At 43.9% G+C, this 16457-nt stretch overlaps 1 protein-coding gene across 1 annotated transcript in view; it reads left to right on the forward strand.

Moving 5' to 3' along the window:
* Positions 1 to 6170: 6170 nt before the first annotated feature.
* Positions 6171 to 16457, forward strand: part of LOC115471769 (vitamin D3 hydroxylase-associated protein-like) — a 59661-nt gene continuing 49374 nt past the window's right edge. Inside the window, exons 1-2 of the mRNA XM_030205590.1 lie at positions 6171 to 6371; positions 13315 to 13428. Of these exons, the coding sequence (XP_030061450.1) occupies positions 6171 to 6371; positions 13315 to 13428 (315 nt within the window). The remainder of the gene's footprint in view (positions 6372 to 13314; positions 13429 to 16457) is intronic.

Raw genomic sequence — 16457 nt, forward strand, 5'->3', positions numbered from 1 at the left:
ACCAAATCCAAGGCATTTGGTCGTGGGAGGAGCCAGCATTTGTAGTGCACTGGTCCCCCTGACATGGCAGGACACCAACTGGGCACCCTAGGGGGCACTGCAGTGGACTTCACAAATTGCTCCTAGGTGCATAGCTCCCTTACCTTCGGTGCTGAGCCCTCCAACCCTCCCCCAAAAACCCACTCCTCACAACTGTACACCACTACCATAGCCCTAAGGGGTGAAGGAGGGCACCTAGATGTGGGTACAGTGGGTTTCGGGTGGGTTTTGAAGGGCTCACATTTACCAGCACAAGTGTAACAGGTAGGGGGGATGGTCCTGGGTCCGCCTGCCTGAAGTGCACTGCAGTACCCACTAAAACTGCTCTAGGGACCTGCATATTGCTGTCATGGAGCTGGGTATGACATTTGAGGCTGGCAAAAAAAAATTAATTTCTTTTTATAGGGTGGGAGGGGGTTGGTGACCACTGGGGGAGTAAGGGGAGGTCATCCCCGATTCCCTCCGGTGGACATCTGGTCAGTTCTGGCACCTTTTCGAGGCTTGGTCACGAAAAAAAAGAGACCAAGTAAAGTCGGCCAAATGCTCATCAGGGACGCCCTTCTTTTTTCCATTATTGGCCGAGGACACCCATCTCTTAACCACCCCCCTGTCTCACCTTCGGTACACTGCCGACACGCCCCCTTAAACTTTGGTCATCCTTGCGATGGAAAGCAGTTGAGGATGCCCAAAATTGGCTTTCGATTATGCTGATTTGGGCGACCTTAGGAGAAGGACGCCCATCTCCTGATTTGTGTCAGAAGATGGGCGCCCTTCTCCTTCGAAAATAAGCGTGATAGTAAATAGTAAATGATGACAGATAAAGACCTGTACGGTCCATCCAGTCTGCCCAACACAAAACCTGAAAATTCTTGGAGTTACTATTGATCGAAACCTCACTCTCGATACCCACGTGAAGAACATGACGAAAAAGATGTTCCACACCATGTGGAAACTCAAAGAGTAAAACCATTCTTCCCGAGATACATCGTCCGCACCCTGGTACATTCAAAGGTAATAAGCCATTTGGATTACTGCAACGCACTATATGCGGGCTGCAAAGAACAGACTATCAAAAAACTCCAACCAGCCCAGAATACTGCCGCCAGACTCATATTTGGAAAAACTAAATATGAAAGTGCAAAACCCCTAAGAGAGAAACTGCACTGGCTCCCACTTAAGGAATGCATTGTGTTCAAGATATGTACGATTGTACACAAAATCATTCACGCAGACGCCCCTGTCTACATGCTGAACCTAGTGGACCTACCTCCCAGAAACGCCACAAGGACATCCCGCAAATTTCTCAATTTGCACTTCCCCAGTTGTAAAGGACTAAAATACAAGCTGATGCATGCCACCACATTCTCCTACGTGAGCACATAGATTTGGAATGCCCTACCCACAGACCTGAAATCAATTGTCGAAACAAATAACTTTCGCAAATCTCTGAAGACACACTTCTTCAACAAGGCCTACAACGAGAACCAACAGCTTCACTAATTCACTTTCCCAACCCAACCAGTTATGAAAATCCACTTCTACTATCACCCACCCAATCACGTCCACTTTCTTCCCTTACTTAATCTCTGCACACTACTAACTGTATCTGATATTCTGGAATGACAATGTCATAACAAAACTATGTAAGCCACATTGAGCCTGCAAATAGGTGGGATAATGTGGGATACAAATGTAATAAATAATAATAATAAAAAACTCATTTTACATGGTATGTGATACTTTATACCCATGTTTGATTTGCCCTTGCCATTCTCAGGGCACAGACCCTAGAAGTCTGCCCAGCACTCTTCTTGTACTAAAAGTTCTGAAGATTCTGGAATCCTAAAGAGTTACAAGATTCCGGAATCCCAATTAGTAGCAACATTCCATGTAGAACCCCAAAGAGTAACATAGTAACATAGTAAATGATGGCAGATAAAGACCTGTACGGTCAATCCAGTCTGCCCAACAAGATAAACTCATTTTACATGGTATGGGATGTGCTGTTCTGAAGCAGCATCAAAGGAGCACTGATTTCTAAAAACTATTTGTGCTATAAATTATGGGGAAAGGGATTTTTTTTGTTTATTTTTGGTTAGAATTATCAAATTGTTTAAAACATTTTTCGCTGAATTGCACTCAAACGATAGTGGTGAATCAGAGCTAAACCAAGAGTAGGCCATGTAACCTCTCCCCCCTTTGACAACAGCTCAAGCCTATACCCCTCCTCAGGTAGCCAGCATCTCCCTTCCCTTTCCTAACCACCCCCAATTCCCCTCTCTACTCCCCAAATGAGTAGCTGAAGGACATCTTTTCTCTTCTTTGCTGTGGTCCAGCATCTCCCCTTCCTCTCCCCCATAGCCTACATCCCCCTCTCCCTTCCTACCCATGCCAAATGGCCAATAAGTTCCCCCCTTTCCTCTCTCTACACCTCCACCACACAGGAGTGCCTGAAGACCATACTTTGTGTCAGCTCATATAGGGGAAGGTAAAGATGCCTCAAGTGTCTTCACTTTCCCTGCCACTAAACCTCTTCACCCATTAATCCACTGTAACAATTCACCTCGTGTCCTCCCCCCACCACACACACATGCCAGTTCTTGCTCCTGAGGCACCATATGGTTCTCATCATGCTTCTGAAGTTAGCGTCTGACGTGTCAGCGCCATTTTGGAGAGACAAAGGCAGAGAGAGCTTGTGAGCGTTGCAACAAAGTGTTCCGAGCTGAAGAGTTAAGTACACCACTTTTGTGCTTCAATGTTTAATAAATCTGATCTTAGAAAGTTTATGCCGACAGTGTTTGGAACTGTAAGCACGAGTTCCTGACGAAGCCTCGCTAGGGGTGAAACGGTGGCCCCGTAGGACTTCATGAAAGTTAAGTGCACAGTTTTTCCACATATATCTTTTTTCAACCTATTTTATTTATTTGCTGCATTTGTATCCCACATTTTCCCACTTATTTGCAGGCTCAATGTGGCTTCCATTAACAGAGTAAGAGGTTCAGCATATTGTTACAATTAATGTACAAGAATAACAGGTAGGTAGGGTAAATAAAATGATAACACATAACATACAAGTGAGAGTAGGAAAAAATGTAATGTTCAATAATGATAATATGATAAAATAATCAAATCAGAAGGGATCAATATTGGTTGGTTCTGGTATAGATTAGGAAACATATGTGATTGATGCACACAGTTGAATACACAACATTGCGTGAAAATTTACAAAACAAACAAATAAAGGTTTTCTACACAAGGAGTGTTTTTGCCCAATGATTGAAACATAGTACTGGTTTTGCAAACATTGAACCGGACTTTATACTAAAGGCATAGGGCCAGATGCACTAAACCTTAACGACCCTTTTAACGACCCTTCACTGACCCTTAACAAAGAAATTTTCAACCGTAGCATGCATCAAAGGCCATTTTCCGACAAAGGTAGCAGCTAACGAAACCGGAATGCAAACGAGAAACTACCATTGAAATGTTGACAATTCGGAATGCACTAACCATACCGATGATAGCAACGAATCACTTACCGTCAGAAATTTAACGTGAGCTCAGACCTGTCGTTAAGGCCTGAGCTGTCATCTCTCTGATGGCCCCTGCACCATAAAAATCATTTTTAAAAAGAAAAGTGAGCTCCCCGCTTCCCTCTGCCTACAATAAAAATGAAACTAACAACAAAAAAGGATCGGGAGGGGGCAAAGGCGCTCATCAGGAGCGTCCTTCACAGACAGCCTTGCCCCCGTCCCGCCCCACCCGAATTCGCCGCTGCTCCCCACTTTCCCCCCCGCTTCAAAACCAAAATAAAAATAAAAATCAAACTAACTTTTAAGGCTGCCCCGGCCCCCCTCCCTTCCTGTCTCTTTCCCAGCCCCGCCTCCCGACATCCTCCGCCCTGTGCCCCGCCCTCTCTGCCCCCTCCTGGGGTCGTCACCGCCATTCCCCTCCTCCACCGGACCCCCTCCTACCGGGCCCGTGCAGCGTCTCTGCCTCTGTGTGAAGGCGCTGCACGGGCAAGAAGAACAGCTCAGCTGATGCCTTCGCCCAGTCTTCTCGTTCGCGTCTCTCTCCTCCTGGGCCCGCCCCCGTCTGACGTGGGGCGGGCCGGAGCAGTCTTAAAAGTAAGTTTTATTTTTATTTTTATTTTGGTTTTGAAGCGGGGGGGGGGAAGCGGGGAGCAGCGGCGAGTTCGGGCGGGGCGGGGGCAAGGCCATCCGTGAAGGACATTCCTGATGAGCGCCTTTGCCCCCTCCCGATCCATGCAACCTGTTCGGGTTTTTTTTGGTAGTTTTGACATTTGTGGCATGCGCAGAGCAGCCAGCATAACGCTTGGCTGCTCTGCGCATGCGTTAGGGGCCGATTACCGACGGGGAATACACAGGTTTGATGCATTGTACTTTACAGTACCGCACCGAACATGTGCAACTTTTTTTTTTGGTGCATCCTTCGTTTTTTAAAAATTCGTTAGGGACTTTAACGTTTCAGATTTTTTAATGTTTGGTTGATGCATCTGGCCCATAGTCCTTTAGATTCTGAGGGCTTTTCTCTTTCATAAGGACACTTAATCATCATTTATAAAAGTTCTAAGCTACAGCGTTGTGTTGGATATTTCACCTCCCCAGGCGTTTATTCTACACCTGTTCACAAAGGCAAAATTTCAACATTCAGAGAATCTACACTTCCCTGGGAACATATTGTCAATGCCACTAGGATAAAAGCACAGTAACCCTATTGTCATTCCATAGGAACATAACTAAAAGGCTCTGTAACCTGAACACGATAATCTAACACCTAAACTGAAAGAAGGGAGCAATCTGGAAATAAATATCATCATACGGTCTGTGCCAGAGCCGGTGGTTAGGAGGCAGGGCTACTGCTGGGCAGACTTATACGGTCTGTGCCCTGAAAAGGACAGGTACAAATCAAGGTAAGGTATACACATATGACTTTATCGTGTTGGGCAGACTGGATGGACCGTACAGGTCTTTATCTGCTGTCATTTACTATGTTACTATGTTACTCTTTGGAGTTCTACATGGAATGTTGCTACTAATTGGGATTCCGGAATCTTGTAACTCTTTAGGATTCCAGAATCTTCAGAACCTTTAGTACAAGAAGAGTGCTGGGCAGACTTCTATGGTCTGTGACCTGAAAAGGACAGGTACAAATCAAGGTAAGGTATACACAAAAAGTGGCACATATGAGTTTATCTTGTTGGGCAGACTGGATGGACCGTACAGGTCTTTATCTGCTGTCATTTACTATGTTACTATGTTACTCTTTGGGGTTCTACATGGAATGTTGCTACTAATTGGGATTCCGGAATCTTGTAACTCTTTAGGATTCCAGAATCTTCAGAACCTTTAGTACAAGAAGAGTGCTGGGCAGACTTCTATGGTCTGTGACCTGAAAATGGCAAGGACAATCAAACTCAGGTATAAAGTATCACATACCATGTAAAATGAGTTTATCGTGTTGGGCAGACTGGATGGACCGTGCAGGTCTTTTTCTGCCGTCATCTACTATGTTACTACTACTACTACTACTATCTAGCATTTTTATAGCGCTACAAGGCGTACGCAGCTATGTTTTTAAGTGTATTGGAGGCGCTGGAGTCGGATGCAAATGAAGTTCCTTCAAGGAGACTTTCCACTGTTTCTTTGATGAACAAATGTTTCCATCAATTTACTTTAATATTACAGTCGAGTTGTCTTTTAATTTTATTTCTCTTACCTTCTATAGATCTGTTAAATACTGGAGTGCCCAACAAAGGGACTTTTTAATCTTAAAGCCACTCTGGTCTCCCGGACCCTTTTTCCTTCTGATATTTTATTATACCTAACTCTGCTTTACAGTCCGTGAGCCCAGGTTTGAAGTTAAGGCAGAAGGAAAATCTCTTTGCCATAGATGTAACTGCCTCCGGGGTGAACCTGAGCTCCAACTAACAAAAGTATTTCCCAAGTCAGTCCTGGAGTACCACCTTGCCAGTCAGGTTGTCAGGATATCCACAATGAATATGCATGAGATTGATTTGCATATCCCGCCTCTATACACTGCTGGTGCTCTGTTTCTGATCTATTAATCAGAGTTGATCAGAGAGGGACAGTGGCTACATTACCAGTGTGATGGGAGTGCAACAGCTTTTACCGAAATCTGGGAAAGATCTTCACATCCTAATTGCCGTCGTGGGTGGCTCAGCTGCAGCCTTCCTCGCCCTGAAATGGCTTGAAAGAAAAGAAATAAAAAAGAATATCAAGAAAGCCAAGCAGAAGAGAGACGATAGCCTGAAGGAAATGCGAGAAGCAGTTTTACGCTTTAAAAAGCAGGTATTTTCTCCAAATCCTATTTTCATTTGCAGAAGCTCGGAATGATTCCTTGACATCTGTCGGCATATTTATAGTATTATTGGAGGGTGACACATTTCCTGGGATTCACTTATATACACTGCCAGCTAGCACATTTGCTTATTTCCGATCTGAGGAAGAAGGGCAACCTTGGAAAGCTAATCAAGAAATGTATTAAGTTATGTCCAATAAAAAAGGTATCATCTTATTTTCTTTTCCATGTTTTATTTTGTTTGATTTCTATTGATAACCTTAAGAGTGGACTAACACGGCTACCACACCTCTCTAATTAGGACAGAGAAACAGGACAAATAAGGGATAAGGACAAAAGGTAGCAAGATTCCGGAATCCCAAAGAGTAGCAAGCTTCTGTGCAGAGTCCCAAAGAGTAGCAAGATTCCGGAACACAAATAATAGCAAGATTCCGGAATCCCAAAGACTACTACTACTACTTATCATTTCTATAGTGCTACTAGACTTACGCAGCGCTGTACACTTGAACATGAAGAGACAGTCCCTGCTCGACAGAGCTTACAATCTAATTAGGACAGAAAGGCAACCTTCGAAAGCTAATCAAGAAATGTATTAAGTTATGTCCAATAAAAAAGGTATCATCTTATTTTCTTTTCCATGTTTTATTTGGTTTGATTTCTATTGATAACCTTAAGAGTGGACTAACACGGCTACCACACTCCTCTACCTGGGATTCTATAAATCGTGCCTTAATTTCCACGTGGAAATCAAAGCGTAGCAGTCTATAACAATGTGCGTAACTTCATTGCTTATCTAGCTAATCAGCAATGTTAATTGGATGTTAGTAAGCAATTATCGGCACTTAATTGGCATTAAGGTTTTTAATGTAATTAAATCTTTACTTTTGAGCTACATCCAACAATGCGAATTAAGAATAAAGAAACAATACAAAATATAGAAATAACAAGTAAAAGGAACCAAGACTAATAATAAGAGGAAAAATGGACTCTATATAGTCCACAAATATAAAGGGAGCAAGAATCGATTCCCCTCGAGGAATACTACTACTACTACGACTATTTAACATTTCTAAAGCGCTACCAGGGTTACGCAGCGCTGTACAATTTAACAAAGAAGGACAGTCCTTGCTCAAAGGAGCTTACAATCTAAAGGACGAAATGTCAAGTTGGGGCAGTCTAGATTTCCTGGATAGAGGTACAATGGTTAGGTGCCGAAAGCGACATTGAAGAGGTGGGCTTTGAGCAAGGATTTGAAGATGGGCAGGGAGGGGGCTTGGCGTATGGGCAATTAAAGAAAGTAAGGTGAATATCTATAAACTATAATGACCCAGATCAAGGAGGTAACTCTTCTCTATCTGTTGACAATGCTTTAACTTCCAGGAGAAACTGCAGCTGAGAAGCATCATTAAAAAAAACCCCATAGGTATGATTATCAAACTGAACCATACATTTGCAAGGGTATCGTAACTGAAACTTAGCTCCAAAATCAATGACAGGATGACGAAGGCTCAGGAATTGCCTGGGTCTGGATTGTGTAGACTTGGCTACATCAGGAAATAACAAAACCTTCCCTCCCAAGAACTTTACATCTCTATTCTTGAAGTAAAGATGCATTAAAGCTTCCTTATCTTGGTTACATGAGTACATAAGTATTGCCACACTGGGACAGACCAAAGGTCCATCAAGCCCAGAATCCTGTTTCCAACAGTGGCCATTTCAGGTCACAAATACCTGGCAAGATCCCAAAAAAGTACAAAACATTGTATACTGCTTATCCCAGAAATAAGCAGTGGATTTTCCCCAAGTCCATTTTAATAATGGTCTATGGACTTTTCTTTTACAAAGCCGTCCAGATGGTGTATAAAATAATGAGTGGAGTGGAACAGGTGGATGTGAAGCGTCAGTTCACGCTTTCCAAAAATACTAGGACTAGGGGGCTTGCGATGAAACTACAGTGTAGTAAATTTAAAACAAATCAGAGAAAATTTTTCTTCACCCAACGTGTAATTAAACTCTGGAATTCATTGCCGGAGAACGTGGTGAAGGCGGTTAGCTTGGCAGAGTTTAAAAAGGGGTTAGACGGTTTCCTAAAGGACAAGTCCATAAGCCGCTACTAAATGGACTTAGGAAAAATCCACAATTCTGGGAATAACATGTATAGAATGTTTGTACGTTTGGGAAGCTTGCCAGGTGCCCTTGGCCTGGATTGGCCGCTGTCGTGGACAGGATGCTGGGCTCGATGGACCCTTGGTCTTTTCCCAGTGAGGCATTACTTATGTACTTATGTAGACCTTTTAAAAACTCCGCTAAGCTAACCACCTTTACCACACTCTGGTAACGAATTCTAGAGTTTAATTACACATTGAGTGAAGAAACATTTTCTCCGATTCATATTCAATTTACTACTTTGTCCTAGTATTTTTGGAAACAGTAAACAAACAATTCACGTCTACCCGTTCCACTCCACTCATTATTTTATAGAGCTCCATCATACTGTCTTTTCTCCAAGCTGAAGAGCCCTAGGCGCTTCAGCCTTTCCTCATAGGGAAGTTGTCCCATCCCCTTTATCATTTTCATCACCCTTCTCTGTTACCAATAAGGAGGTAGACTGTTCAACAACTTCATCTTGAGATTTCTCCAAAATGCCAGTTACACCCAAAACGTCTGAAGAGACTTCCACCATAGAAGATTCTCTCACAGGAGTTGTCTGCTTCTTAGAAATTGGTAACTAATAAAGTGGGGGAAGAGCCGCTGGAACATGTGTCTAAGTGTATTCTGTAAAGTGATGCGTTTAAATTCTAAGTTGCATAGTTGAAAAGGGGAAATGGCCATGGGTGGGGATGTTTCTAAAATCTATGTGCATTATTAGAGAATAGTCCCTCTCCGCGCCTAATTTAGGCATCAGATTTTACGCCAAGTAAAACATGGCCTAAATGAACACAACCAAATTTGGTCGTGTGGAGAGGCGCTTGGTGTATTCAATGTACCGCGTGGAAATTTAAGCCCATTCTGTAAAATTTAGGCGTACTTTACAGAATACGCTTAGGCGTATTTTTTTTCCATTAGGAAATTTTAGGTGCCACATATAGAATCTAGCAAAGGTAAGGGGGCAGGCAATGGGAGTGGTGGCTTGTGGCAGACCGGTTCTGCCCCGGGTCCGGCTATGTCTCTGGGTGGCCCTGATAAAAGCAGTCAATTTAGCAGGGTTTAAAAAAAGTTTGGATAACGTCCTAAAAGAAAAGTCCATAAGCCATTATTAAAATGGGCTTGGGAAAATCCACTGCTTATTTCTGGGATAAGCAGTATAAAATGTATTGTACTGTTTTGGGATCTTGCCAGGTACTTGTGACCTAGATTGGCCACTGTTGGAAACAGGATGCTGGGCTTAATGGACCTTTGGTCTGTCCCAGTATGGTAATACTTATGTTCTGAATGGAATCTTGCTACTCTTTGGGGTTCTACATGGAATGTTGCTACACTTTGAAATTCTGCATGGAATCTTGTTATTCTTTAGAATTCTAGAATCTTGTTACTCTTTGGGGTTCTACAAGGAATGTTGCTATTCTTTGTTTTTCTGCCAGGTACTTGTGACCTGGATTGGCCACTGTTGGAAACTGGGCTTGATGGACCTTTGGTCTGTCCCAGTATGGGAACTCTTATGTTCTTATAGGCACACAGTGAACCATGTCCCCAACTGTATAGCGTTATAAGAGGAAGCACAAGAAACCACAGACTCTGTGACTTGTACACACTAGGATAGGTAATAATTCTTTTTTTTTTATTTCAGAATCTCAAAGATTATATAATGTTTCCAGTACTATGTCACTGCATATAGTTATAGTATGCTATTAATAGCTTATCTTTTATTTCATATGTTCTCCCCCTCTCTTTTTTCCATTGTTAACCGCTTACATAATGAATATTTTATATACACTATATCAAATAAAGATAAACTATAAACTGTAAGCTACATCACTACAGATAATTCAGAATTACCATTCAGTATCACCACAAACTCAGTTTCACAGCATACTTAGTGAACAGTATAACTCACGCTTATTAGATTTCTTCTAAGTATACCCTATCTATCCGGTGATTAAAACGTTCTCACCCTTCCTGGGTTGGCCGTTTTCCAGGCAATGCCCAAATTCTCTGTTCAAGCAAGCTCTCTCTCTCTCTCTCTCATGACTTGAAGCTGCTCCCAGGAACAGCTGAATGGTCGTTGCCACTGTTTCAACAGGAGCTGCTGGCCACAGTCCCAGAAGCTCAGTTTTTCAAGGTTAGAATATAAAAGTTAAATACATTTAAACGTGCTCAGAAAACAAACTGTTGTGGCCTTCACCAGTGAACGCTCACTGTTATCTATCTTTTGCACGAGTCCCAAGTCCAAAATTCTTTAGAGTATTATCTTAAACCATTGCAACAAAAAGTGAAAAATCAAAATCATTTATCTTTTTGGTGATGTTCAACAACCCTCCAGTAGCTGCGCAACCAGCAAAGTAGAGAATCCTCCAGTTCCAAAAGTTGTCTTTTCCTCAAGTGTGAGTAGTAACAGTGATATAATTTCCCAACTCGGATCTGGGTTTCGCCATTATGGCTTCATCAGGCGATACTAAATTTGAAAAAACGAGTAAACTCTAACAATTTTAACACATTGACAGGAGCAGAAACGCTACTGGTCCTTCAAAATGGCTGCCAGCGGTGAAAAGATGCCGTCAGATTTAAATAATGAACTAGCAAAAATTAGTTAGTGACTACTGGAGGGGTAAGTGGATGTCAGCACTGATTTCTTCCAGTGGTCATCTGGTCATTTAGGGCACTTTTTGGTTAATAAAACAGGCGTAGACCATAACGTCCAATTTATAATCCTGGATGTTTTATTCCATGTGGCAGAAAAAAGCCCAAGTGTTAAGAATGCCCAGATCCCACCCTTAACACACCCCTGACACGCCCCCTTGTAATTTGAATGCACTTCTGACAGACTTTGAAAATAGCAATTTGGATGTTTTTGTGAGAAAAACATGCAAATGCAGATTTATGACACTTTTTGAAAACGGACCCCAAAGTGTTGGCAGCAGGGATTTGAGTGTCCCACCGTCAGTAAGTATTCCTTTTGCACATGCAAAGCATCTAGACTGGCCTGGTGGGATGATTCTTACCTGCTAATTTTCTTTCCTTGAGTCCCTCCAGACAAGTCCAGAACCCATGGCTCTTAGCATAAATTTGTTTTTTTTTCCTCTTATGAAGTGTAAAGATTTTAATTTTTGCTAGTTCATTATTTAAATCTGACGGCATCTTTTCACCGCTGGCATCCATTTTGAAGGACCAGTAGCGTTTCTGCTCCTGTCAGTGTGTTAAAATTGTTAGAGTTTACTCGTTTTTCAAATTTGGTATCGCCTGATGAATCCATAATGGCGAAACCCAGATCCGAGTTGGGAAATTATATCACTGTTACTACTCACACTTGAGGAAAAGACAACTTTTGGAACTGGAGGATTCTCTACTTTGCTGGTTGCACAGCTACTGGAGGGTTGTTGAACATCACCAAAAAGATAAATGATTTTGATTTTTCACTTTTTGTTGCAAGGGGCGTATTTTCAAAGCACTTAGCCTTACAAAGTTCCATAGGTTACTATGGAACTTTGTAAGGCTAAGTGCTTTGAAAATGAGCAAGTGGTTTAAGATAATACTCTAAAGAATTTTGGACTTGGGACTCGTGCAAAGATAGATAACAGTGAGCGTTCACTGGTGAAGGCACAACAGTTTTCTGAGCACATTTAAATGTACTTACTTTTATATTCTAACCTGTAGAGACTGTGGTTGAAATATGATAAAAATTGCAAGACCTGGAATTAATGGATATAAATATCATGACATGTTAGTCCAGGGTTCAAATCTCTCTATATAAAACGCACCTCCAACATTCTAATGAAGCCTCACTTTCCCAACGTTCTAAAGTGAGGCGGCTGAGACCACTTTTTTGCTCCATGAGTGTCTGCCCCGCCCACGCGTCAAACGTAATGACGTCGAGGGCGGAGCAATGACACTCAGCAAATAACAGCGCTCAACGTAAAATGACGTCCCATTAGAAGGTTGGAAACACACTATCCACCCTTCCCAACTTCCCCCACCCCCCAAAGTCGCCGACCGTCACCAAAACACCCCCCCCCCAAGGTTGCCACCGCTAACACACGGAACAAAACCCCCCAGCACGTCCTCCACCCATCAAAGTCGCCACCCGTCACCAAAACACCCCCCCCCCAAGGTTGACACCGCAAACACACTGAACGCCACACCCCAGCAAACACCAACCCAGGCAGGGGAGGAGTAGAATCGCTCAAGACTGCTGCCAGGGGCGTAGCCTCGGCCGGCCCTAGACGGGCCCTGCCAGCCCACTTTTCCTCCACCGCGACAGCGCCAGCTCCAGCTCCCATTGCCGGCCACTGCTGCTTTTCATGTTCAGCAGCAGGGCCGGTGCTACAAAAAAAAACAAAAAACAATCAGCTGACTAACCTGAGCGCAAACAACAAAAAATGTAAAAAAAAACCACAGCACCGCAGGCAGCCTTGAGCCATTGGCTGCTGGCTGTGCAGGCTCCACCTGTCTCTTATGTCACACACACATTCCAAGGAAAACCTTGCTAGCGCCCGTTTCATTTGTTTCGGAAACGGGCCTTTTTTACTAGTATATAATAAAAGTTAAATTACAAATATTCCAAATAATTCATTTTCGATTTCCAAAACTTTGCCACGTGGATTTCTTAGAGATTGGGCAGGGTGCTGGAGCAGAGTAACTTTGCGTAACTTTTGAATATCACTGGCCTGATTCATGAAGGTTGTTTTCCCAATGCGAGTCGAGCCTTGTAGATGCTCTACTGCAGTGTTTCATGTACCGCTTCCTAAACACAAAGCAATCCTATCTGCTTTTTTGCAGAATCCAGGTGTTGACTATAGATCCATCCTTGCCCTATCGCTTTTGGAACTGACGGAGAAACTGAAAGAAGGCGCCTTGTCTCCAGAGAGTGTCCTCTATGTCTACATGAGGAAAGTGAGAGAAACACTGTATAGTTCTGTCATGTATAGTATTTATATGGATTTACAATTCTTGATTAACCTATGCCTCTTTCTATGCAGATTATTTTATAAAACTGTTTTCACGCGTATATTGAGAGCATGTATGCATAGAACAGTTCTAGAACTGTGAACCTAATGGTGGGGAACTAGAGGGCACCTGATAAGAGATTATTTTATAAAGGTAAGTAGGACACAGGCGAAAATATACCTGGATATTCAATGGGCCAAGTTGAGGCTCTGGGATTGTATATCAGGGGCAATGCCGGCATGCAGTGGCCGCCAGAGTAGGCCAGAGTGGCTCATGTGGTTTCTGGCCGAATCTCACCTGGGACCTGCATAACTTGATGCAGGGGCTTTCACCTCATCTGATTCCCTCCTCCCTCCCTCCAATTCCGATTTCCCCCTCCCCCCTCTCTGAACACGTCTAGCCCCCCCAGGCCTACCTATGATATCCATGGCGGTCTAGGGGCTCCTATGGGCGGGAGCGATGCCCACACGTGGCTCCAGGCCTGAAAATGGCTGCCGTGACCTCTAGCAGCAGTCTCACAGTATTTGCTAGAACCATATGGCTGTTTCCAGAGGTCAAAGAAGTAAATCACAATGGATCCATACAAAGGACAACGGAAAGCTACTGCTGGTGAGGTTTGGGAACCCCCGCCAGTCCAGGTATGTGGGGTTGCGGCGGGGGCAGAGAGCGGTGGGGAGGCGGGGTATAATGTGTGACCCCTGCCAGTCAAACCAGCAGTCTTTGGGGGGGGGGGGCTGAACCCAAATTGGGCTTTCTAGGCCCCCAAGTCCCCCATGGCTATGCCACTGTTGTAATGTATGACTTTATCGAAATTCCTTTCTTAGTAGGAAACATTGCCAGTACAGGTTAAGAGGTCAACCTTCAGAGGCTGCAGAAAATTGCAATATCTAGGAATATTCAGGCTCTTGGAATGGGACCAGCAATAACTGGGGGGGTCCTTGGTGTAAGGGATTACTCACTCTCAGGGTTCCCTCCAATAACAGTCCAAATTGCAGGTGGTTTTTCCAAACCAGAAGAGTGTTAATGACAAAATCAAATGGTAACACACAGGGCGGTATTAGGCAGGGTCGACGGCACAGGGCCTCACGCTCCCGGTGACCTCACAGCCCTCCCCAAACCTACCTTAATTCAAAGCACACTGGTGCTGGTGAAATGGCATACTAAGAGCGGGGAGGTGGGGGTGGAGCACCCTGGTGGCCGACCATGAAGGGATGCTGCATAAGCACCTAACTCCCTCCCCGACTGGTGCTGTATTCTTCTCCTTCCTCCCTCCACCTCCCCGCCCGCTCGCCTGCTGCAGGCTGCTGGCAGCAAGATCAGTGATGCAAGCGCTGCCTTCAGGCTGCCCCCGAAACCTTCTTTGTACAGCGTCCTGCCTATGTGGGAACAGGAAGTGGCTGTACAGAGAAGGGCTTCTGGGGCAGGCTGAAGGCGGTGCTTACATCGTTGCCAGTGCTGGCGGCCTGGAAGTTTAGATTCCTGCTCCTGCCTTATGGTTCTGGCTGCTCACTACTTGGCTCTCAAGGAGGGAGGCTGGGGCTGCGGGACACCATGCTGCCTCCCTCCTGTGCTCAGTTCCGGGCTTCATCCTCCTCTCCCCGGCTAACATCATCGAGCTCTGGTGGTAAGTGGCAGTAACCCCACCCCCCTCAACCAAGGGGCAGGGCTAGGCAAGGATCTGGGGGGGGGGGGGGGGGCCACCAAACTGGTCTGTACAGGGCCTTCGCAATTGCTAAGACCGGCCCTGGTAATGTTGCAGGAATTGATGCATGAATTACCCCTATTGTTAGCAGAATCTGTGGTACTTCAGGAGTCAAACAGCACACACCAGAATGAGGGAGAAATCTTCTTTATTTGCCAGCAAACAAAGTAGGACATCAGTTCTAGCTCTCTTCTCTCTCTCTCAGTGTTACAAGAAATTCTACCCAGTTCTCCAGCAATTAATATGTTGGAAGAAATGAGTTATTTTGGGGAAAATAGCTCTAGAGCAACTCGCCACTGCTTAGAATTTAAGAGCAGGTGCTGTATTTATATTGATTTCTCCACCAATCACCAAAGGTGATAATTGCAATAAATTAAATAAATTAAGTATATATATATATTCAGAACACAAAGAGACCATATTTTTAGCTTCAAAAAGATTGATTTAATTTACAATTGCACACAAGAGGTAGGTTTTAAAAGGGATCTTTACAGGTAATCTGTGCTTAAAATAGAACAAAGTAGCAGGTAGATCAAAAGTTGTTACTCACAAGTCCTTGTTACACAGTATGAACAGCATTAGGTAAGCACATGTTTTAGGCGCAAGGCTTCAGCGGAGCGGACCCCAAAGAGAGCAGCAGTTTCCAAGAGAGGCAGGTTTCCAGAGGAGGCAGGTCCCAAGAGAGGCAGGTTTCAAGAGCGGCAGGTCCCAAGAGAGCGAGCTGGGCTGTTTCCAGGCCTTTTATAATGTTAGCAGAGAAGCATGGTGTGTGCATGTCTTGGATATTTTGCAAGGCATTATGGTTAATGTAGTCTCATGTCTGCACACGACCCCTGAGTTGGTCTCATGTCTTATGACATCACGGTCTGGATTTTGCTGGCAAATGTCTTTTGATGTCCTGTTCAGTCTCTGGGGCAGATACACATTCCTTTCTGCACATGTCTGGAAGCTGATGGGAGGGGCAGGTATACCTTTGACAAGCAAATGTCCTGTTTATGCTTCCTTTGTTTTATTCAGGTGCCCACCTTAGTCCATCTTTTGTTAGGTGGGAGGACAGAGGAATAGAGTCAATTTAAAACTTTAAAGCAGTCTTAAGTCTTTTGTTTGAGGAATGAGAAAAGGCAAGGTGAGGCCCCAAAGGGGGAGGGAAGAGGGCTTTTGGACTGAGACTATTTTCTCTGCTGCTGTGTCAAATATATATTTTTAAAAGATACACAAATATATTGCTGTATATATATCCAGCAAATATGCTACATATTTCAGTAATAAACTG

This window comes from Microcaecilia unicolor, chromosome 6 (assembly GCF_901765095.1).
Source record: "Microcaecilia unicolor chromosome 6, aMicUni1.1, whole genome shotgun sequence".
NCBI lineage: Eukaryota > Metazoa > Chordata > Amphibia > Gymnophiona > Siphonopidae > Microcaecilia > Microcaecilia unicolor.